The following is a 23,235-nucleotide window of genomic DNA, read 5'->3' as shown; positions in this document are numbered from 1 at the left end:
AGAGAGAGAGAGAGAGAGAGAGAGAAAGGGAGAGAGAGAGAGAGGAGGAGGAGCTTAAAGCTGTCCATGTGACTGGAGACCCAGCATGAGGGATTTTGCCCAGTTTTTAAACCGACTCCTATACTTACGAACTTTTTTCTTCTGAGTACAATTAAAAAAAATATTGTAGGACATAATATCACATTGTTGCCCAGGCTTGTCTTCAACTTGCCGAAATCACCTGGCATTAGCTGGGAAGCCTAGGCTGTGGCACCATGGCCTGCCATTTTTCTGCTTTTGGTCATCTATCTTTTCATCCTGCCTGGGTTTGCAGCTCTCTGACAGGAATTTCATAAGGTTCCTCCTCTCTCCTGGCAGCCTTTCTTTGTATTTGTATGGTACTAGAAGCACTCTTAAAAAAAAAAAAAAAAAAAAAAAAAGAAACTCATTTTTTACATCCCTGGGCGCTGCTGGAACAGAGCAGAGCCGATCCCTGTGCCCACTTTGCTGTTCTGATTTGATCTCTTCTGCTGTCAGTGCCAAGTCTAAGTTAATGTCTATTTTGCCCTGGGATTCCCGGGTAGGCTTGAGTGTTGCTGAACTCTAAGCGCCATACTCCCTGTTGCTCCACAGAAAACTCTGGAGACAGAGATCAGTGGAATGTGTCAGATTTATTCAAGGGCAGCTCAGAGCGAAAGAGAAGACTCATGTCATGGCTCTCTGCCTTTGGAAGGCTCGGGCATGTGAAGGGCTTTTACGGGACTCCAAGGGGTTATGGTGAAGCCATGGGTTGGGAATTTCTATGCTGGTTGGGGTCTTTTTCTCCAGAGTATTTCTTCTTTTCCCACCTCCTCATCTTTTTCCTTCTTTCTTACTCTTCCCGTCTTCCTTCTTCTCTTCTTTACACGGTGAGTGTATGGACATCAGAGGCCAGCCTTGGATGGTAGCCCTCCCTTCTACCTTAATGGATGCAGGGCCTTTCATTGTTTTCTGGTGCACTGCGTATCCAAGGCCAGCTGGCCTTCAGGAGTCCCTATGGGTACTCCCATTTCCTGCTCCCATCTTGCCCTAAGAGCACTGGGGTTGCAGACATAGTTTACCATGCCTGGGTTTTTCAGGGGTCCTAGGGGATTTGAACTCAGGTCCCCACCCTTCACCTTAAGCACCTTCGACACTGAACCATCTCCCCAGCCCTTTTCTTCTTCTGAAGCCTGTTGGCCTATGACCTCTGCCTCTTTTGGAACAGTTGTGTTTTTCTTTCACAAAACTCATTAATTTTCTACAATTCATGAGAATGCTTCAGGAGTTAGAATCTCACATGAAAGGAGTGGATCATTAAGAGCTCAAGAATGTAGGCAAAAGCCACAGTTTCTGCCCACTCTGTTACAGCAGCCCTGCAGCAGTAAATATAGCTGACATTTCACCATTTCAACAGTCACGGCTGCCTGCTGATGCCACTGAAAGAGATGGCTGAAGAAAATCACTTTTTCCCAGGTGAGGGATTTAATTAAGCACCGTCATGAAAGTCATTGTAGAAAAATCGGCTAAGCTCCAGCAGATTTTATTTAATCCCGTAACCTAAGAAATCGTACCTTGCTATCAATTGCAAAGGCTTTGCTGATGGTTTGATAGGGGCTGTAAGCAGGGATGGATCCGGAGCATGGAGGCACCTCTCCTAAGGATAACGGAGGAGGATGCTTGAGTCAAGCTGTGGTGTCAGAAACCAGCTAGAGACCCACCCGTTAGAGCACTCAGAAGTGGAAAGCCCCAGAGCACCACCCCGAGTCAACAAAACTAACTCCTATAACAAGGCGCACACTGAAATATCAGCTATAATTTTATGCAAAATAGCGGGCCATACCCCTGATAGTGCCGTGAAGAATCTGTCTTTTCAAACAAAAGATCTCCACCAGGACCAGAAAAGTGCTTGGTGAGTGAAGAGAGTTACATTGATCCATTTATTCTTTGCTTTCTGAAAAAATTCAATTCCTTAATTCAACAAATATCCACAGAAGGTAGATTCTGAAAGAGCCCATTTTGCTAGGCACCGGGTGCATACTGCAGAGTGAAATCCTTGCTTAGAACTTCTATAAAGCAAAAGACGAGTTACAAATAAGTAAAGAACAAACCAGTTAATAATAAGATAAACAACCACACATCCTCTTAAAGGCATGATGGAAATAAACAGGATGTAGTGGCAAGGGATGGAGTAGATTCCTGCAGAGGTCAGTCAAAATGGCCCCATCATGCTGGCAGAAAGAGCTAATAGTGGTGTCTCTTGTACTCAAAGCCAAGACAACAGCTTTCTACATGCGACCCCAAAGCTGGTAACGTCTTCTCTGTTCACATGCCTAACACCACCACACAATGAGAACATCCTTTCCCATAGAGTATGAACTCCAACTTTTCCCCTCACTGGAAGCCAGGGGTTGGATCTGGGTGGACAGATAGGGGACCCTTTAGAACCCAAACTGTAGGAGCACCCCCACACTTCATAGTAAGGGAATCTTCATATTCACGGTGTAAGCAGCCCAGCCCATACACTGGTGGCACTTTGCTTTTTCTGCGTTAAGCTTTAATACAGATGCAATCAAAATGGCCACCCAGAAGGAAGCGAGCCTCAGTCACCTTGGTGCATTCGGAAACTTCCCCTACTTGGAGGGAAGAGATGGTAAGGAGAAAACCACCCACGCCACAGTCTTACAGACAAGGCTGAGAACCTGGTTGGAGGAGCAAGACTGAGCTTTGAGATGACAGTCTTGGTGTCCACTTCCTGTGTCTGACTAAGATGTACCGGAAGGCCCTACCGAGGATTTTGATCCACTTTATTCTCAGGCTACCTGCTCTCTGGGTAAACCATGATTTAAAGATTCAGCCTCTGTTTCTAGATTCTCAGTGACAGCTGGCATAAGCTGTGTTGGCATTCCAGTTACAGCAAGACCACTCTCTGGAATAGGGTTTTTATTTTTTAAAAAGGGTGCTGGCCCCATTTTGAGGATCCAGCTAGAGTTTTCTCAGTTTGCTCTATTGAGTACTGGATTAACTCCCACACTCCAGCTACTGCCCTTCCTGAGGCTACATTACTCTAGCTTACTATGCTACAACTCTGATCTCTCCCCAGGGTCAGGTAGCAGACAATGATGGACAGTCCCTAAGCTCTGGAGCTTAGCAAACTACAGAGAGCCTCAGGAAAGCCCATGTCTTGGGGGCACATGGAGTTTGCTGTTGTCCTGACTCCTGAATACAAACTTTGTGTGACCCTTCTTGTAGCCCTTTGTTCACAATTGTCCATTGTCATTTCAAACTGTCTTAGCTTTGCTCTCTTCCTCCATGCTACAGCATTCCATCAAAGAACTAAAGCACTACACTAACCAGAGAGCCTTGCCTATCAGTCTGAGGAGAATAGAAGCCTAATGCATGGTATCTCGCTGAGGATGACCCCGCTGGCAAAAGAATGTTGAGCGTGGGTGGTACCACCAGAGTGTAGCTGGCTATGTGGAACCTTCTGGAAACTATTCCTGAAGATGGCTTGATGTCTTATAGATGAGAGCTCCTAAAGAGAGGTAGGCTGATCTAAGGCCCACTGCCAATTACTCCTCATGCCCTGGGTACAGTAAAGGTTCTTAGGAACAGGGAAACTCTCATCCTCTAATGAAGTTACTGTTTCTGAGAATAACCCTTCAGAAGAATTAGGGCCATCTTTGGCTTCTGTTTGGAAGTCAGAAAAATGATCTTAACTCCTCTATTTCTGCCCGAGTAGCCAAATGGAATTCTAGGCCATCCAGCTCATGTTTTCTGAGTGCTTGCGACATCCAGGTCTTGATTATTCACCAGAAGCACAGAGACAGCAAGATTTCTCTAAGCCTCAGTTTCCTTAACTCTGGTGAGGATAACAGCAGCTTCTGATGGTGCCTCTATTTTCCATTCAGACAAACACATTATTTTCTACAAGTGAGATAAGGAGAGGAAAGGGCATAAAGAGCCTACTTAGACCTTAGAATCTCACATGAAAAGTGGTAGTCCACTGAAGGAGTAGGGAGAGAGGTTCTTATTTTTAAACACTAGGTTATATTAATACTTATATAAACTATTTAGGAAACTCCACAATAAGTGGTGTTAAGCCATTATTGCTGCCCTTAGGATGTTGGTAATCTCAAAAGCTGAAGTCTATAGAGTGGGTGTTAACAGTGAGCTTCCTCCATGAATGGGAAACAAGTACCAGGAGGACAGAACTAGTGTGGAATTGGATCCAGGCAAAAATCCCAGATGCTTATGGCTCTGATCCTGAGCTGCCACATGATACACTCTAAGTTTACATATTATGCATAACCAATAGTTATTTTGCAACATTGTTAGGTGGATTCAGTGAGAAAACACGTGGAAGTCTTTGGCACTATGAAATTGCTAATTCCCTGCCAAGCCTGTCATTTTCCATTTAGGGACAAGAAGATGAGTGTGGCCTTCTCTCTCTCTCTCTCTCTCTCTCTCTCTCTCTCTCTCTCTCTCTCTCTCAATGTGGGTCTATGTTTCCTAGGCTGACCTTGAACTTGCTATCTCTTGCCTCAGCCTTCAGTGCATATGGGATTACAGAGGCATAGCTACATACTTGCCTTCATTGGTTTTGGTCAGGGACAACTGGTAATGAGACACTTCCTTCATTAGCCTCATACCCTGGTTTTTGGAATGATCCAGAACCTAGATAGGCTCCTACCTTTCTTTATAGAGATCCCATCTCTTCTCTCTTATTTCTTTCTGACCACAAAGTAATATTAAACCTGGGATCAGTAGTCCACTCTCTATGTGACTCTTCATAGTGGCCTTTCTGTAGGGAGGAAAAGAGCAGATATCCTGGAAAAGGAACAATGCCCATTGCAGGATGTGGGCAAAGCCAGACATGCTTGTGCCCAAGTTAGCAAGGACAGAGAGATCTGACTACTTAATCAGGGTTTGACTCCACGGCCAGCTGAAGGATATCAAGCTTCCTGTAGTGCTACTCATGGCTTATAAAAATGCAGGAGAGTCGCTCATGTCACTCTGCAGTCATTTTGGACAGTTTTAATATTCTATACCCTAGCCTACTCATTAGACAAAGAGAAGTCCAGACTGAGCTTTCATCAACACCACCACTCAACCAAAAATGATGCCCTTGAAAAGGCCAGCCAGTGGGAGAAGCAAAGGAAACTAGCCAAATTACTCTGTTCATCTGAGATTTACTGTTGAAATTTTTTTCCATCAGACTCGTTTCCCAATCTGTATTAATCTGGTCCAGAGTTGTTTACAGTCCCAGCACATCAGCCACTCCTGGACTGTATGGTTTGATTTCCATCTTAAACCTGAGAATCTAAAGGCTGTTTTGCATTTTCTCCCAAGTCCGTATTTTAGCAAGAGCATTCAGTTGAAGGGGCATTTAGAAGGAATTTGGGAGATGTTCCTGAACTGTCATGGATCACGCTCTCTAGAACCTAATTGAGAGAGGCGTTTGAGTGAAAGGGAGGCTGCTAAACGCATTAGTGACATTCAGGAAGGTCTGGGTTTCTTGACATAGTGCAGCATCACAAAATAATATGCATCAGAGACTTTCCTCAAATAGCCTTAATTGGATTTTGATGTCCTGGCGACTGTGAAGATTATTTTTAAATCAAATTGGTGCATTAGAATTACATTTAGTTTTAATTAAGTTGATGCATTTGCCAAGCAGTAATGTACTTAGAGAATGGAAATGAGACACCAGGGGAGTCTTCTTCTGTCTCATCTGTCTCGAGCATTCCTTCCTTCTTAGTCTACAGAGGCTGTACACAGCTGGCAAGGGGAAGGACGTTAGAGTGGACCAAAAGGTGAATGCCGGTCTCTCCACAGGTCATCAATACAGAATCAGGAACCTGGAGGCGTGTGAGTGTGTGTGTGTGTGTGTGTGTGTGTGTGTGAGAGAGAGAGAGAGAGAGAGAGAGAGAGAGAGAGAGAGGACAGCCTGAGTGTTGTTCTTCAGGAACTGTCTACCTTTGGTTTTGAAATAGTGTCTCTCACCGGCATAAAGGTCACTGAGTCGGCCGTCTCTACTCCCCAGTGCTGGGATTTCAAATGCATGCCTCATGCCCCACCTTTGTTTTTACACAGGGTTTGGACATTGAACTCATGTCATCACGCCTCTGAGGCGAGCATACTACAGCCTGAACTATCTCCCCGCCCTGCTTCTGGGCTCGAGCCTGCCATTGGCTAATGACAATAATAATTGCTTTCCAATCTAGGACATAACAAGATTCAAGGCAAACATTTAACTTCATAGATTTCCAGGCAGGATTTGGTTTCAGGTGGAGGGCTATAGTGTCCTCAGGAATCTCCACTTTAATAACATTCTCCACAGGATTCTTATGGTTTACAACCGATGGCTTTACTGTTCCAACCAGCTTTCTCCTCTAAAATACTGTTGTCTTGGGCAACCTCACCGCTTTGCTAAAAGAACAGAGGATGTTTATGTAAACTGTAAACATAGGGTGTCTGTGTTCTTTTGGTAATGCTGGGAAAAACATATATCCATACACACATTTAAAAAAGTAAAAACTTAATTTTTTAAATCCCCAGCCTTTTCAGAGAGGACACTGACCAGCATCAACAGAGAGTGGAAAGTACAGCGGGGAGCAAAGCCGGTGAGCTCAGCCTCTCTGTCCGGCCCCAGCCTCTACTCTGTACTTTCTTGATGATGTTTGCCCTATCTGCTCTCCCAGAAGACGAAGAACCATAAGCGCTATCACTGGCAAGGAATCCCAAGCTGACACCATGTGCCTCTGCCCTGAATTTTCAAGACCTTCTCTGTAATGGGGGTTGGCATTTCCCCCTCCCCTCCCCACTTGATGATTCTTACTGAATTTCTCCAGCTTTGGAGATTAAGTCTTTCCTCTTTATCCTTTACCTCAGAATCTCACAGGCAGACCTCTGCAGGCGGATGCTGATGCTGCCTCCTTGTGGAACCTTCCTTGAAGTCCTAAGACTATGTAGATGTCCCTCTGAGGTGTGTTGTAGCACCAGGTGTTCCCTGCCCAGCAGCTCACACCAGACTGTAACTTCTGTCTGCTCTTCTCATACCTCCCAGCGCTATGACCCCTGAGCTCAAACAGAGGACAGCACCTTGAGAACACATCCTAAAAAAAGCCATATGTAGGTTAAAGTTACCTTCAACTCGATGTCAGATTCAGAAGAGATGAATTCAGGCATCCATCTCCAGGGGTCTGTACAAATATTAGCTAACCAGACTCATGTTTTGCTTGCTCTCCTTCAGACTCTGCTAACCAGACTCATGCTCTCATTCAGACAGTGCCAACCAGACTCATGATTGCCTGCTCTCATTCAGACTCACCCACACAGAATGTCAAGAGACTTGATGCTTCCAAGAGCCTGATAATCCACAATTCTAGATCCTTATTTGGTGTTAAAAAGATGTGTTTTTCTCTGAAATTCCCCCTCTTCATTTAGGCATTCTGTCATACACAGTCATTAATTTATCTTCCTTAGAATTTAATAATATTGAAAGAGCAATTCCTTTTCCCCCTGTCTTGGCTCCTAAGCTTGTCTCCATCCCAAGTCTGCCGCCTTTTTTTTCCCCACCTGAAGACAAATGAACATTATCATATAAATCCGTTTGAATGGAACTAATAAAAATGGAAATTACTTAGATGTGGAAGGTCAAAGTGGGCTCTTGAAATAGACACTCCACGGTCTCTGAAATATGTATTTGGACCATTCGCTCTTCCATTCTCTCTCCACCCTTTACTTCCAAGTTCCTAAATGCCTTGTGTGTTCTGAGTCAGTTACGTCTCCCGATGGTCTACATGAGAGGCCAACCTGGTGAAGCCATATAGGCTCCTCCCACTGAGCAAAAGCAGGAGGTGCCTCCATGTGAAGTGGAGGCTTTAAGCCTCCGTTTTGCAAACTTCTCATCCTCTCAGCAGTAGAGTTCTTAGAGGTAGTTACAGCGTGAGTGTCAATGGCAGAGTTTCCCCAGGGAGTTTACAGGGGAAGACCAGGTAGCTAAAGAGTTCCACAATTGTACGAGTACAAGTTTAGGTAGGTTCTCTGAAATAAATAATCCAAGAGAGCCAGTGTGTGTGTGTGTGTGTATGTGTGTGTGTTTGTGTTAGGGTGGGGGTGGGGTCTCACAGTCAAGGGATAGTGAGATAGAACTGAGAGGAGGAAGAAATACAAGATGGAGACAGGTGTGTGTCTGGTCCCCTATCCGTGGTGCTGTGTTCCTTTTGGTGAAATAAAAAGCACCGCAAATGAAACAGAAGCCAGCAAAGATGAGGTGGCACAGTCTTGAGTCTCTACAAACAATGTTTTAAATGCAAAGACCGTGGAGGCTGTCGGGGCCTTGAAGCCAGCCTGGGTGCCATGGTGCACCTTCTGCATGCTCAGAAGTAAACGTCAGACAGCTTCTGTGGCTTTCTAGACATGTGAGGTCATATGACTGTATGAGTGACTTGCCTAGGACTTAGACTCAGGCCAAGTGGTGCCACACTTGGCATTCTTAAACATTCAGTGAACTCATGCTGTCTGCTCTGTCTGACTTCTTCCCTGTCTCCCTCCTCCTTTCTCTACCTCTATCCCTCTATTCTGAAACAAAAGACTCTCCTTTTGAAGCTCATTGGAGTTGGATACAGTGGCACATGCCCATAATCCCGTATCTAACTGGTCAAGGAAGAAAGATTCCAGGTTTAAGACCGGCCAGGGCTACAGAATGACATGATCTCAAAACACTACCAACAGCAACGAAAACAGAGCAGAACAACAACCTGAAGTACAAGGGAACTGAAATGGTAAAATTTCTCCAGCGTATTGGCATTGTGACCTTCTGCAACCACCTCATTCTAGGAGCCCAGACTTGATTGTCCTTATTTTCAACACGAGGTAGCTGAAGTTTATTGTTAGCTCGGTGCTCTGCTGCTGAATGAGAAGCGGGTAGGGAAGGAACCCTTCCACCCGACTTACTGGTTTCTATGCACCTGTGAAAACTGCACTGTGGCCTTGACCTGTCCATACTCTACCCACGGTGAGCAGTAGAAGACAGTAGGGAACACAAAGTTGGAGATACAAGGTTGAGAACAGGTAGCACCCTGAGAATCTGGCTAAGATCTGGGATTATTAGGTTTTAGATGAATACACAGAGAATGAATATTGAATATATTCTGGGCAGGAGGTTCAGGGGAGCTCCTTAAGCTGGCTGTAGGCCAGGGAAGACTCACTTCATTCTCCATGATGAGTGGGATTGAGGGATACAGTGACAGTAGATGTCCTGATCCATTGATTGCTGGTTCCAGCAGGACAGTAAGTTAATATGGAGGACCATGAGATGTCTGCATTGGTCTCTGGTAGGGAAAGTTTTCCTTGATACTAGGCAGACCCCTAAGGAATCAACTGAAGCCATCACTCATCTGCTCTGACTTTTGATGGCTGCCTTTGACATCTGTTTTTTTTTTTTCCTTTAGTCCCCAAATTCATATTTCCAACACTCCTCATATGCTACTCCTTTTCTTTCTTTCCCAAGGAAGGTACCCAGCATGCTCCCATGGGTGGGTATGCAGGCAAATAAAAATAATGTCTAATCAAAAGGATTTTTCTCCCTTATGATTTGAGGAGGAAAATAATTCACAACTCCCAACTCATTCAGGGAATTTATACCCGATCTTTTCAGCATTGCTTTGAATGTGCTAACCAAGCTCCTGGCTTTTAAAAATGCGAACCTACAATGCCTTGGTTAAAAAAGTAAACAGACAAATAAATAGAAATATGATTTATCGTTTCCATCTTGCAGCCTACAAAATGCAGGCATTTCACTCCTGGGAATGAATATCTCTGCTTGCCTGCAAGCAGATTGTAAATATTGGAGTTGTGACCAGACATCTTGGCTTTTAATGGCCTGCAACCAACAGAAAATAAACACACAGAGTTATGACAGCCAACTCAAAGCCAGACACTCTTCAGTGTCCCTGGAAACAGCCAGTATTGCTCTGCAACTAGTGCTAAAAATCTGGAGAATTCAGAAGACAGTTCTAACAAAGATATGGGGCCGGAACATTACGGAGTTCTTTCGTCTTAAATTTATTTTTGGTGTGTCCGACCATGTGTGTGCAGTACATATTTGTGTGTGTGGCTGTGTGTGGAGGCCAGAGGATAATTTTAAGAATTATTCACCAAGCAATCCACCTTGCTTTTTGAGGTAAGGTCTCTCGCTGGCCTTGACCTTCCTGAGTAGAGTAAGCTGCTGGCTGAGGGGTCCCAGAGGTCCACCCATCTCTGCCTTCCAAGCTCTGGGGTTACAAGCTTGTGCCACCATGCCCCCTCCTTCTCCCTCTCCTTTCTCCTCCCCCTTCTCCTTCTTCTCCTCTTCTTCTCCTCCTTTTCATCTTTCTCCTCTCCTTTTTTCTCTAAGCAGGTTTTAGGGAATTAAACTCAGGTCCTTGTGCTCACAATGCAAGCATTTTCCCAACTGAGCCATCTGCAGCACCTCACTGTAAATCCTACACACCCAAATGGCAATCTCAGGGAGCTCAGTATGTCGCACTATTGCCACTCTCATCTCCATCAGTATAGCGTCAACTATGGGCCATCTCCTGGAGATCCCAAAGCAGTCACAAGGCTGGAGAGGCGACGACTAAGAGGTTTGCACTGTCTCTGATGAAAGATCCCACCTGAAAATGCCATATCCTCTCCCAGCATTGTAGGACTAATCTGTCAGTGCTTGCACCCCAAACAACACGATCATCCCGGAGAGTTTACCCAGTGGAGGAGAAAGCTCAGAAGCATCATGGCAGGAGTTTGGGGTGGAGAAGAATGAAGTACAAACAAGCACAACAAGACCAGACTAGAACACCTTTGCCCCAAGGCTGACATGTGATGTGCAACAGATAGAGCATACAGAGAGAAGCTGAAAAAGCGAAAGTGTGCACTACATGAAGGACCCTTAAAAGATGCCAAACTGCCAGGCACACTCCATGGATCCTCTCTCCTCCCCAGCTCTGGTTCACTACCTCCTTGACAGTAGTAGATTTTTTTTTTTCTCCTGTAACATACTCTCTCTGCCACTCTGTCCCAGACGATACCCTTCAGACTCCACTTCTCATCTGCAAACAGTACCCACGTGTAAGCTGGGGTGCAGACTCCGAACCCTGCTCTGGGAAGGCCCAGGCATCACTTGAAGACAGACTCACGCAAAGCTGACCTTATACGGGAGGCCGGAGACTGAGCCCCAAATTGTAGCTCAACTCTTCCATCAGTGCTAATTTGGGGATTAAACAAACCCTTTGATTACCCGGTAGACACTGAATGTCAAGTACGTTTAATGCTTAACCTTCATGGTTTAATGCTTAACTCTCACATTCCACGGGCCACGAACCGAGGGCGTGCTCTGCAGGGTGCGGTTCCTCAGACCAGCATCGGCACCTCCTGCAGACTAGACATAGATGCGCACTCTCTGGCTCCCCCAAAGCTCTGCGCAGGAAGATGCCTGGGACAGGACTCAGCAGGCAGCTCCCACGTGAGCCCTGCGGACTGCTGGGTGCGTGAAGACATTTACGGGTCATTGCTCTAACGAGTCTCACGGGGTTACGGTTGTTACTGTTGTCGTCAGTAGTGGTGTGCTCGTGGGTCTGTGTGTTCATAGGTATGTTTATGTGGGTGTATGCAAACGTTTGTGTGTGTAGTAGGTAGGTTTATATGTACGTGTGTGTATGCAGATGTGTGTATGCGTATATGTGTGTATGCTTGTGTACATGAGTGTATATGTGTGTATCTGTGTGTAAGTGTGTGTGTGCCAGTGTGTTCGTGAAGGTGAAAGGACAACCCTTAGGAGGCGGCTCTCCTTTTGTCACAGGTTGTGAAGCTTGCACTCGGGTCAGAAGGCTTGCCTTTACTTGCTGAGTCATCTCACGATGTTCCCCCCTTCTTTTTTCTTTTTTTTTTTTTTTTAAACATAGAAAAGTAACAGTTTTAAAATTGTCTTTCATTCATTTTAATACATATATGTATATGTATATATATATTTTGTTTGTTTTTTGTTTTTACCTCATTTCCAAGTCTTCATTCTCCTGTGGTATAAATCTGTACAAGGCAACGTAGGTGTTCATCTGTATTGGGTCTTTGGAAGGAGGTCCCTGTAAGAGAAGATAAAGCAAATGAGAGAGGAGAGAAAGAAAACGGATGTGAAAACATGACTGCCATGAAGGGTCCATGTGCAGTCTCAGGAGTCAAGCGTCTGGCTGTTCCTGAGGAGTCTCTCTTAGTTTACTTTATTTAATTAATCATTTACCCATTTACCCATTTATTTATTTATTTACTATTTATTCATTTATTTATTTATTCATTCATCATTTATTTATTTATTTATTTACTATTTATTTAACTCAAGGCAGGGATAGTTTGCCTTCTTTCCTTCCTTCCTTCCTTCCTTCCTTCCTTCCTTCCTTCCTTCCTTCCTCTCTTTCTTTCTTTCCTTCTTTTTTTTTTCTTTGAGACTGGTCTCACTCTGTAGCCCTGGCTGTCCTGGAACTCACTGTGCAGACCAGGCTGGTCTCATATTCACAGGGATCCTCCTGCCTCTACCTTTAGTGCTGGGATTAAAGGCAGCATGCACCACCATGCCCAGTTCCTTAGCTTACTTTTAATTTTGGAGTCAGACTCTACTATAAGTTTTTTAGAATGGTTTGGACATCTCAGATATAGTTATTCTTTTGGGGGCATAATTTTTTCTTTGACGTGGTTCCAAATGAAAATGTCAGAAACGGGATTTTTTCTTCCATTTTCAAGTGTGTGTGTGTGTGTGTGTGTGTGTGTGTGTGTGTGTATGTGATGCATATGTGGAGCTCACGTATGTGCGGCTGCATGTGCATGCGTGTGCATGTGGAGGTACAAGGCTTACAGTAGGACGCATCCCAACCACCCTTCTACCCTGTTCATTGAAGAAGGGTGTCTCAGACAAACCCAGGGCTTGCAGATTATCTAATTTTCCTAGATTCCTTCAGATCTCATTTCTACGTCCTGAGGCTGGAATTACAAGTGAGCCCCCGTGCCCTCCTGTCTTCTATGTGTGTGATAGGGATCTGAACCCTGGTCCTCAGGATTGTGCTGCAAATACTTGAGCCACTGAGCCATCATCTCCTCTGCCCCAAATGGGAACATTGTCTCTGGAAAAAAAGAGAGACATGTGAACAGCTATAAATAGATTTTGCTTTCCAAACCAGACCAAAGTTTTACTTGTTTATTGATCTGTATGTGTGTGTCTAAGTGTGTGCATGCATATATGTGCCACCATACATGCAGCATCTGCGGAGGCCAGAAGAGGGCATCGGACCCTTTGGAGATGGAGTTACAGATGGTCGTGAGCCACCTGATAAGGAGGCTGGGAACTGAACCTGGGTCTTCTGGAAGGGCGATGTGCTGGCAGTTTCTATGTCATCTTGACACAAACTAGTCACTGGAGGAGAAGGAATCTCCATTGAGAAAATGCTTAAGATCAGGCTATAGGCAACCCTGTAGGGCATTTTCTTAATTAGTGATTGATGTGGGAGGGCCCAGCCCATGTGGATGGGCTCCCCCTGGACAAGTGGTTCTGGGTTCTGTAAGAAAACAGGCTGAGCACACTGTGGAGTTTTATCACAGAAACAGTAATCGTAGTTCCTGTTAGAACAGGTGGGAAGTGCTCTCACCGAGCCATCACTCTGACCCTAAAACTGACTTTTTATCAGTGGTTGAAAGTTGGTATGTACTGCATCAAAGCCCCGTTTGTGTGGTGATCAGTTCATTTGTGGTAAGAAGAAAGCATAGTTTTCCCAGTCCACAGAGGAAGACAATTCAGCCGGTCCTGATGAGACCTGATAGACTTGGGTCAGATGGAAGGGGAGGAGGACCTCCCCTATCAGTGGACTGGGGAAGGGGCATAGGAGAAGAAGAGGGAGGAAGAGTGGGATTGGGAGGGGGTGGGGGAGGGGCAACAGGTGGGATACAAAGTGAATAAACTGTAATTAATAAAATTAAAATTAAAAAATTAATTAAAAAAAGCATAGTTTTTTTGGCATTGGGTTGTAGTACCACTATCTGCATAGGCTTTGAAACCTTGCAAATATGATAATAAAATCTGACAATTTTGATAGCTTACTGGCTGCCTGGCATTTTATTACTTGTATTAATATAACTAGACGTCTCTACAACCTTGTTAGGTAGGCCTTACTATAGTCCTCGATTTATTAGTCTATAAAGGAGTCTTGTAGTGCCATATAAACATTAGCTGTTACCACTAACCAAAAAAACTGTATTGCTATAGATACATTTATATTTTATAATATACAAGCTAAAACAATATATTACACAGATGAAACTGCAATAATACTTTCGAGTACATTGCATAATATAATAAATACATCCTTTTTATGGGTACAAAATGTAAGACTTGCACACAAGTATATTGCAGCCTTTTGAACTCAAGATTTACCTTGCTGTTAATTTTTATATCTATCTATTTGCACGTGTAGCATTTGTGCTCCGAAGTATACACGTGGAGGTCAGAGGACAGCCTGGAGAACTGGTTCTCTCCTTTCACGGAGCAGGTTTCAGGGACTGAACTCAGGTCAACCGTCTTGGCAGCAAACCCCTTCCCCCCACTGAGCCATCTTACAGGCCCATCATTCCACTATCATTTAAAGCTCAGAGACAACATTGCTTGAATTTAAAGCTCAAGGACAGCATTGCTTGAGTCTATTGTGATTATATATGTGCATATGAAGGGACAGATCTGACATAACGACATATGCTTGTATGGCATCCAGTGTAGTCATGATGTGACGTGGTAATTAACACATTCTAGAGCATGCCTTCACTGGCAGTAACATCTGATGGAAGACTGTGCACGTCATTAATAAGTGTTTATCCTTTTCACCTTTGATACACTGTGCTTTTTCCATTCTGTATTATTTATTATGTTTCACTGGTACTTACTCTCAGATGTGTTACCTTTTTCTTCAAATGATTTTAAGAGATAATTTGACACACAACTATGCCACCATCATCCCCGGCAAGGGGTTTTGTGATCCACTCGGGTGATGATTGACAGTTTAATCCATGAAGTCTCACCTGATCTGTATCCTGTGATGTCTACATACCTGGTGGTTTATGGTCTTAACTTGGTCTCTGAAGTCATCGGTACCATTTTCTGGATATGTAAACACTGGGGGAGGAAAGAGAGCACAGGCATTTTGTGTGTCTCGTAGCCATGTTTGGGGACATGGATGAAGGGGGATGTTTTGATTGAACCAGAGCTTATCATTGGCTACTTCCTGCCCATCCCTTCCCTTACCTCCCCACCTTCATTCTTCTTTCAGAGGTGTTTTCCCTGCCTTCTTTTGTAGCAACCTGATAACCCCACTTGGCACCCCACAGTCCATGCATACTCCATGATACATTCCCTCAATCACTGGCCAACTGTGAGTTTGAAACTCAGTCTCTTTTAGCTATGTACCATTAGAAGCACAGGTGAGTTCACTGTGTAGAATTACTTGGGCAGATAATTCCATTCCCTTTGAATATTTATCTTTTCTAAACACCAGGATTTTTAGATTCAGTATCGTGATGCCAGATTCTTCATGCTGTCTACCTTCTGTTTTGAAGATTAAAGCATTATCTTTAAAGTCTAGAACACCCCCGATTGCTTACGTCCAATGTACCAAGGCAATGGCCCTGATTTTTTTTTTTTTTTTAGTTTATTTTTGGAGTGTGTGATTCTCTTCTGTCTGTGTGGAAGGCATCACCTTGAAGCACTGGGTTTGATAATGAAACCTCTTCAGATGGGCAGTTCTCACTGTCCAGATACATACTTGCCTAGAGTTCTTCACACAAACTCAGTGAGCTTGAACTGCCAGATCTGGTCCAGTGACCATGGCCAGCTTGTTATTCTCACCAGATAGATCTTTTCTTTAGAGTAAAATTTATGCAGTAAGGTTTTGGTCTGTAAATTAATCTACCGCTGCTATGGCTTGGCATTTTAGAGTAACATATTTATTATTCATTGTTTTCTTTCCCTTTACAATATCAAGAAGATATCGGTACAGAATGGTACACCCCATAGGCATACATATAACTTGGTTTATCTGTGTCCTGATTCTCCCTATTGTTCATTCATTCAACTTAGTTTTGTGAAAAATTACACTGTGTGTATGTATGTATGTGTGTGAGTGTGTATGTTACACACCACCTGTGCCCTTGGAGATCAAAGGGTTACTAGTGGGAATCAGTTCCCTCTTTCCACCAGGGCCTAGGGACTGAACTCAGGTCGTCAGACTTGGATGCAAGCTCCTTTATCCATTGAGCCACCTCACCGGAATCTCTACTATTAATAAAATAGAGTGAGGAGCTTCTATGACAAAAAATACATTCAACTCAAGAGCCCCCCGGAAGTACTGAGGCATCTTAACTGTCCAGTGTGTTCAGTTCAGAATTCCAGAGTTTACTGTTACATTTCTTTTGCACAGATACCCAAGGTCCCCGTGTGCTCCCAGAGGTCCACACTGAGCTGTGAGAGGTCCCTTCCCACAGAGTTTGTCTGAAGCATCTGGACACTTAACTTGATGTTTATCTGCTGAACTAGGGTGGAGATCAGCAACACCCCTTTCTGGTATTACATCATCTAAAATCCTGGTGTAAACATTTGATTCTGTAAGTATAAAACTATATTTTTCCCCAAAGAACATTAAATGTTTGAATGAAAGCAATCAAAAGAGTTTCTAAAGAAGGGATTCCTATCAGGTTACTCAACAATGTCCCATTTGGGCTGATTGTACAGTTTTAAAATTTCACATTATTTCAGCCTGTTACGGAATATCTACCCGAGCTTCTAGTTCAAAATGTGTATCGTTCCTGTGAGTCTGTCGAGGAAATTATTCAAAGTTACTTTAAGTTTGTTTTCGGATATATAATCAAAAGCAGGATGTAACCAGGAACAGCAGTTCTAAAATTTATTTCCCCAAGCCATTTCTTCTTTTTCCTAAGATTTTATTTTCAGTTATTTTGTGCATGTGTGAGTGTGCACACACACGCGTGCAACTGCCTACGGAGGCCAGAAGAAAGTATCAGGTCTCCTGCTCTGGTATTACAGGCGGTTGTGATCCACCCCACAAGGGTTGTCGGTGACCAAATCAGGGTGGGCGCCGGGAACTGAACTCAGGCCCTCTACAAGAACAGTATGTGCCCACCCCAAACTGGTTCTAAAACAGCGATTAGCAACAAAAAAAAAAAAAAGGAGAAAAGTAAGGCGGTTGTCTGAATACTCCATAACCGTGTATTTCACACAACTGTATACCGCACAACTGTGTACCGCACAACTGTATACTGCCAACTGTATACTGCCAACTGTATACCATGCACGTGTATACCGCACAACCAGGTATGCTACAGAACAGTACACACACTACACAACCATGAATGTTACATGACTGTCTACTGCACAACTGTTAGTTTTGCCACTTTAAAGTTTGTGTGTGTGTGTGTGTGAAAAATAATTCCGTTGTTTATCTCATGACAAATTTTCAAAAACTGTGTTGAGTGTGCAGGGAAGTTTTGCTGTTAGTTGCTGAGGAACAAAACGAATCTTCATTTTGACCACATCCTGAAGGACTCCCCCCTTTTTTTTTTGTTTTTTTTTTTTTGTTTGTTTGTTTTGTTTTGTTTCTCACTTTTTGTCTTTTTTACCCACGTTGCCTCTTTGTTTCCTGAGCTGATGGCTTTGGTCTTCTTTTGCATGATGCTAGGCCAGTTTACATTACTGAATTATCTGACACGATCCCAAATTTGAGTTCTTGGGCTAATTCCAAGGCAGTTATCAGGCAGTGCCCTTTAGTGGGACGTCACTGGGTTCTGCTCATGAGAATTTTACTTCAGACTTGTGCATCCATATTCAAGAGAGAGCAGCCAGCGATTTCCCCTTCTCCGGCCTTGTTTGGTTTTGAAGTCAGTGTTATAATAACCTCGTAAACCAAGTTAGAGAATGTGGCCGCCCTTCTTCCTTGCTGTGCTTTCGATTCTCGGAAAGAGCTTATGTAACGTGGAAATCTTCTATTCCTTAAATGTTTGGTAGAATTTACCTATGAAGTTGTCCAGCCTTGGTATTTTTGCCATGCAAAAATTTAAGTGTTGATTTGGTTTCTGTAAAGATTAGAAACAGCTCAGAATTTCTGCTTCCTTCCCTCTGCGGTCGGGCTGAAGTCACTCTGGTGTTTTTTGGTATCAGCTCGTTTAGAAAAGGTTTTCAAGCTTTTCAGTGAGAATTTGGTCATGACGGCCTTTTCTTCTTGGTGTGTTTTATTTCCCTTTTGGTTACGGTGTCTTGATCCTCTGTTCTCTTCCATCTTAAAAATTGTTAGAGCTTATAAATTTTATTCTACTTACTATCCACTCAGGATTTATTGCCTTGTCTTTCCAAGTTAATGATGTCTGTTCTTATCTTTATTATTACCATTTCCAGGCCTTTTATGGATGAGAGTATCATATTTTGTTTTCTGACTTTTTATTAATATGTTCATGTGTGCATGCGTGCGTGTGTGTGCGTGTACGTGTGCGTGTGTGTGTGTGTGTGTGTGTGTGCGTGTGTGTGTGTGTGTGTGTGTGTGTGTGTGCATACAGAGTCCGGAGAATAACTTAGGGTTTCAGTCCTAAAGATTGCTTTCTCTTTCATTGACTGACTCCATGTCCCCACTTTTAATATTCAATTTTTTCTAGCTTTTGTAGTTTGGAAAATTAATTTGCTCCATTTTATTATTTATTGTGTAGTTGTTTGCTTCTTTAATGAAGCAAATTTTAATAAGCTCTAAAGTGAAATATTTTTAAGCTTTCCTCAAACAACATGAGGATCTCTGAATTCTCATTGTCTATTCATAGATCGACACTTTTAGATATTTTATTAACAGCTTTTAAAAGCACTATTGGTTTTTTCCTTGTTTCTTCTTTTTTTTTAGGTAGCCAATGTTTACCTGCACTTAACTATGCATTTGCCCCCTTTTCTCTTTTATTCATTATTATTGCATGTGTACATGCTATGTGAAGGTAGCATGTATGTGGAGGTCAGATTAAGGGCCAGTTTTCTCCACAGTGGGGTCCGGAGACGGAGCTGACAGTGACAGGCTTGAATGGCAAGTGCTTCTACTCAGGAATCCATGTCACTGGGCCTACACTCTCTCTGCTTTTCATTTCTTCTTGTCTCAGGGTGTTTGCTATGTTTGTTTTATTTATGATTCCAGGTTTAAAAGTCCTTCCTTCCTTCCTTCCTTCCTTCCTTCCTTCCTTCCTTTCTTCCCTCCTTCCTTCTTTCCTTCCTCCCTCTCTCCCTCCCTCTCTTTCTCCATCCTTCCTTCCCTCCATCCCTCCCTTCTTCCTTCTTTCCTCCCTTCCTCCCTCCCTTCTAAAGGTGCCAATTTACTGTTATTTAGCTTCAGTTGTAATCTGTTAAAAGCTCTTTGTATAATTTCCATTTCTCTGTGTATGATCTGCCTTTCAGCCCACATCAGTACTTGGCTGTCTTTGAAGTCTTGTCTCACAGAGATGCCTAGGTTTGGCTCTGAGGAATGTGCCTTCAATCAGTTCTGTAAGTTCTCAGCCAGGATGTTCATGTACTTCTAACTGTATACACACACACACACACACACACACACACACACACACACACACACACACTGTATGTGTTAGCTTGGTACATGTTGGGGTTGTCCACTCACTTTCTGTTAATCTTTACTCTCAGATTCCAGGTCTTTGTTGTGCTGGGTATTCACTATTTCTTGGCTCTGTATTTTTAGATGTCATTTCTCTCTTTAGCTGTGTCTAATTTCCAATTCAAGGCAATCCCATTTCTACTTTGCAATATTCTGGAATCTTTCCTTGAACTTTTCTTCAAAATTTCATATTTGATAACCCCTTGTTCTTTCGTTACATTTTCTGATTTATATCTAGCATTTAAAATATGTGATTGTATGATTTTGTTTGACGATTTTGACATATATGCTTCTAGGGCTCTGATCATAAAAATGATCCTGTTATTTCTTCCTGATAGTAGCACATTTTCCTGTTTGGAAAGTTGATTGCTAAATTATGTTTGTTGAGAGCTTATTTTGGGGAGTGTTTGAGTTCTTGACTTAAATTTTGTAGACGGGAGTTACTTTTGCATCTGCTGCACGAATTATAATCTGATCTCATTTGACAATTTAAACAAAAATTCTTACTATTTTTCTTTGCTCATACAGGCAGCATAGATTCAGAGTATTGAGTTTAATAGGGAGCATTCTCTATCTCATCTCTCTTCCTCTCTTTGCTACTCCCCATCCTTCCACTCTCCTATTCTGTCCTGTCTTCTCTCCCCTTCCTCCTCCATCTCTTCTTCTTCCTTCCCCCACTGGTGACAATTTGGCATTTGAGATCTAGTAATAACATATGCTAAACACAAAAGTAGATGTTCAAAACCAAAGTTTGCTTATTTATCTTTCTGTGCAAAAGTTCTTCACTAAGGACAAAGGGAGGCAACACTGGGCTTTGTGATGTCCTCAAGTGGTTGTGACCAGCTCAGCCTTTTTGGAAGAAAACTTCTAAGAATATGTATTGTTCATGTCCTGCATCCTGTCCCTTTTCCAGGAAAACCATGATCAATATGGTCAGAGTAAAATGTAGCTGTCAAAGGGTTCTGCGAAGGCTATTAGCTGGCATTTTGAGCAGAAACAGGCAGCTGGCTTTTTGCTTCTCCATTTGCTTGTTGCTTTGCTACCAGTGGAGTTATTAGCAGTGAAGCCTAAGGCAGAGGCCATTAATTCCTTTGTCTAGATCAATGATAGACCCCGGGGAACTGAAAACAGACACGAGAATTCAGACCTACCCAAGACAACTCAGGAGAGAGTTGGAGTCCTAGCATTAGTATGAGCTGAACCCTCTTCTAAAGTGGCTGAAGAGACATTCCTCAAGAAATCTGGCATCACATTTGACCGGAAGACATAACATGTATGTGCTTTTTGGACAGCCTGAAGCATGTCATTCAGAACCGGTTTTGACCAGTACCACAGAGCTTCTGCAAGGCCATGCCTTCTGGAGGTCAAGAGGACTCTGACCAAGCCGGAACACATCAGTGTGCTTTCTCCCCATGATCTCAGAGGCTTCACGGATGTGGGATTGAGATCAATCACAAAAGCGTGGAGCGAACTGGTTCCTAAGCCTTTGTGAAGAAAGCTATTGCTGATCAAAGAACTTATAATTAAATCCCCAAAGCTCATTGGAAATTTATAGCTTGCTAAATTTTTAAGGGCTCTCTCTCTCTCTTTTCCTATAATTCTCTTTTATTACTTCTCTCTTCTTTTGTTTGTTCTTTCTTTTCTGCAATCAGGATGTAAAGTAAACAAATAAGTTAATTTTAAAATTGAGCCGGGCTCTTTATGTCGTTGGGGTTGGCCTTGAACTTGTGATCCTCCCGTCTCTGCTCCCGAGCATTGGGATTTCAGGTATGTGCCACCACGTCCAGATTCTCAAATGTCTTTCAATATGGCTAGGAAATGGTCCCTTGACATGGAATAGATGGGGTATAGTCAACTTTATTCCTTTGAGTATTTGCTCTTCAATCATCTATTTGAGATGTGAATATGTGTTAGACGTGAGAGAAATGAAATGATCTAATCCTACTTCTCAAACACCACAGATCTTAAATGCACTTGGACTCAGCAGGTCTAGAATTCTATTTAGCATTGGCAGTGTTTGCCCAGCCCTGAATTCTGCATTTCTAACAGTGTGCCAAGTGATGTGGAACCAGCTAGTTTGTGGGTGTTAGAGTGGGAATCTCTGGGCTGTGTCTCTGCCTTGAGAAGCACATAATAAATTTGTTACTGATAATCACCCTTCCCAGTGAGGATCCCCAAATTCAGATATTTGCAATATATAACTCTGTTAAGACCACTTGGTGAGTGATCTCTCAGTGGCAAAGGGAAGTCTTTTTTTTATTTTTCCTTCGAGACAGGGTTTCTCTGTGTAGACTTGGCTATCCGGGACTCACTTTGTAGACCAGGCAGGTCTTGAACTCACAGAGACCAGCCTACCACTGCCTCCCTGAGTGCTGGGATTACAGGTGTGCATCACAGCGCTGGCTGCAAAGGGAAGTCTTAACTATCGAATGGCTGAGTCAAACAGGCTAGTGTTGATGGAGTTGGAGCCGGATGGCCGAGTCAGAGAGTTGAGTGGTGGCCATGTGATGGACTGTTCTGATGAAATAGAGGTAGATTTTCTGATGACCTAGATGTTAAGGTGTGAGGAGAAAGGGGAGACATATCAAAAACCAAAGACTTTGGCCTAATCAACTGGTTGAGGGCCGTTCCTATACCCAGAACAGAGGTAGGTGTGGGAAGAGTCATCATTGGTGGGAGGGTTGGCCAAACAAACTCAGAAAAGCTTGTGTGTTTGTCAATTTCATGGTGCCTGTTCTGAAGTCAGAGGCTAGGGCAGAGCATGAAGTCCAGAAGGCCTTGTCTAAAGCCATAGAAAATCCGCATACTAAACAAACAAACAAAAACTGGTCACCAAGAGGAAGGCTGGGCAAACACTACCAAGGCTAAATAGAACTGGCCACTGACGCAGGCACACTGTCTCCAGTCTATTCTCCCCTGCATGAAATCTCCACTGCTCACCTGATTCAGGAACCTCAGGTGTGGTACAAAGTAAGGTCAGGTTTTCAGACCTAATCTAGGTCAGTGGAGGAAACACTCATTCACAAAAAGGTTGCAAACAACTTCCAAGCCTGTTAGTAGCCAGGCCTGCAGGTCTGAGGCCACAAGGTGTAGGGAAACTGAGTCAGAGCACTGGAACTGCCTGGAAAGGACACCCATTTTCCATCTGGAATGCTAGACTCTTGCCCATGTCGTATTCCAGGGTGAGCGGAGGATGAGAGGAGGGTGAAGGAAAAGGAAATAGCCACTTGCCGCCTGGGCAGTGTGCTCAGGTCTCTGCAGGGCAGTGCCCCACTCACCACTGTTGCTGCGTGCCCTGAGGTCAGATCCATCTCCTGGCCCATCAGCCTCTTCCGGGACCTCCACGAGCTCCGAAGTCTTGGAGGAGAGAGAAAACAGCACAGAATAAATCAGTGAGCCACGCTGCATCACAGGCCAGCTGAGCAGACCTTAATGTCAGCACTGGATCAAGAGAGAGATTTGCACTATTCCTAATTGTCTGAGAAAGTGCCAGACTGATTTCTGGTGGGGACTAGAAAAGATC

The 23,235-nt window shown here is 43.5% G+C and overlaps 1 protein-coding gene across 2 annotated transcripts in view; it reads right to left on the bottom strand.

Moving 5' to 3' along the window:
- Positions 1–23,235, bottom strand: part of Stac (SH3 and cysteine rich domain) — a 116,711-nt gene that overhangs the window by 14,840 nt on the left and 78,636 nt on the right. For both annotated transcript variants that reach the window (XM_021663669.2, XM_060385172.1), the window contains 3 exons: positions 22,991–23,069; positions 15,120–15,184; positions 12,031–12,119 (listed from right to left, as the gene is read on the bottom strand). In XM_021663669.2, coding sequence (XP_021519344.1) covers positions 12,031–12,119; positions 15,120–15,184; positions 22,991–23,069 — 233 coding nt within the window. The remainder of the gene's footprint in view (positions 1–12,030; positions 12,120–15,119; positions 15,185–22,990; positions 23,070–23,235) is intronic.

This window comes from Meriones unguiculatus, chromosome 6, assembly GCF_030254825.1.
Source record: "Meriones unguiculatus strain TT.TT164.6M chromosome 6, Bangor_MerUng_6.1, whole genome shotgun sequence".
Taxonomy (NCBI): Eukaryota; Metazoa; Chordata; class Mammalia; order Rodentia; family Muridae; genus Meriones; species Meriones unguiculatus.
Note: the sequence above shows the minus strand (reverse complement) of the source record. Positions and strands in the feature narration are given on the sequence as shown.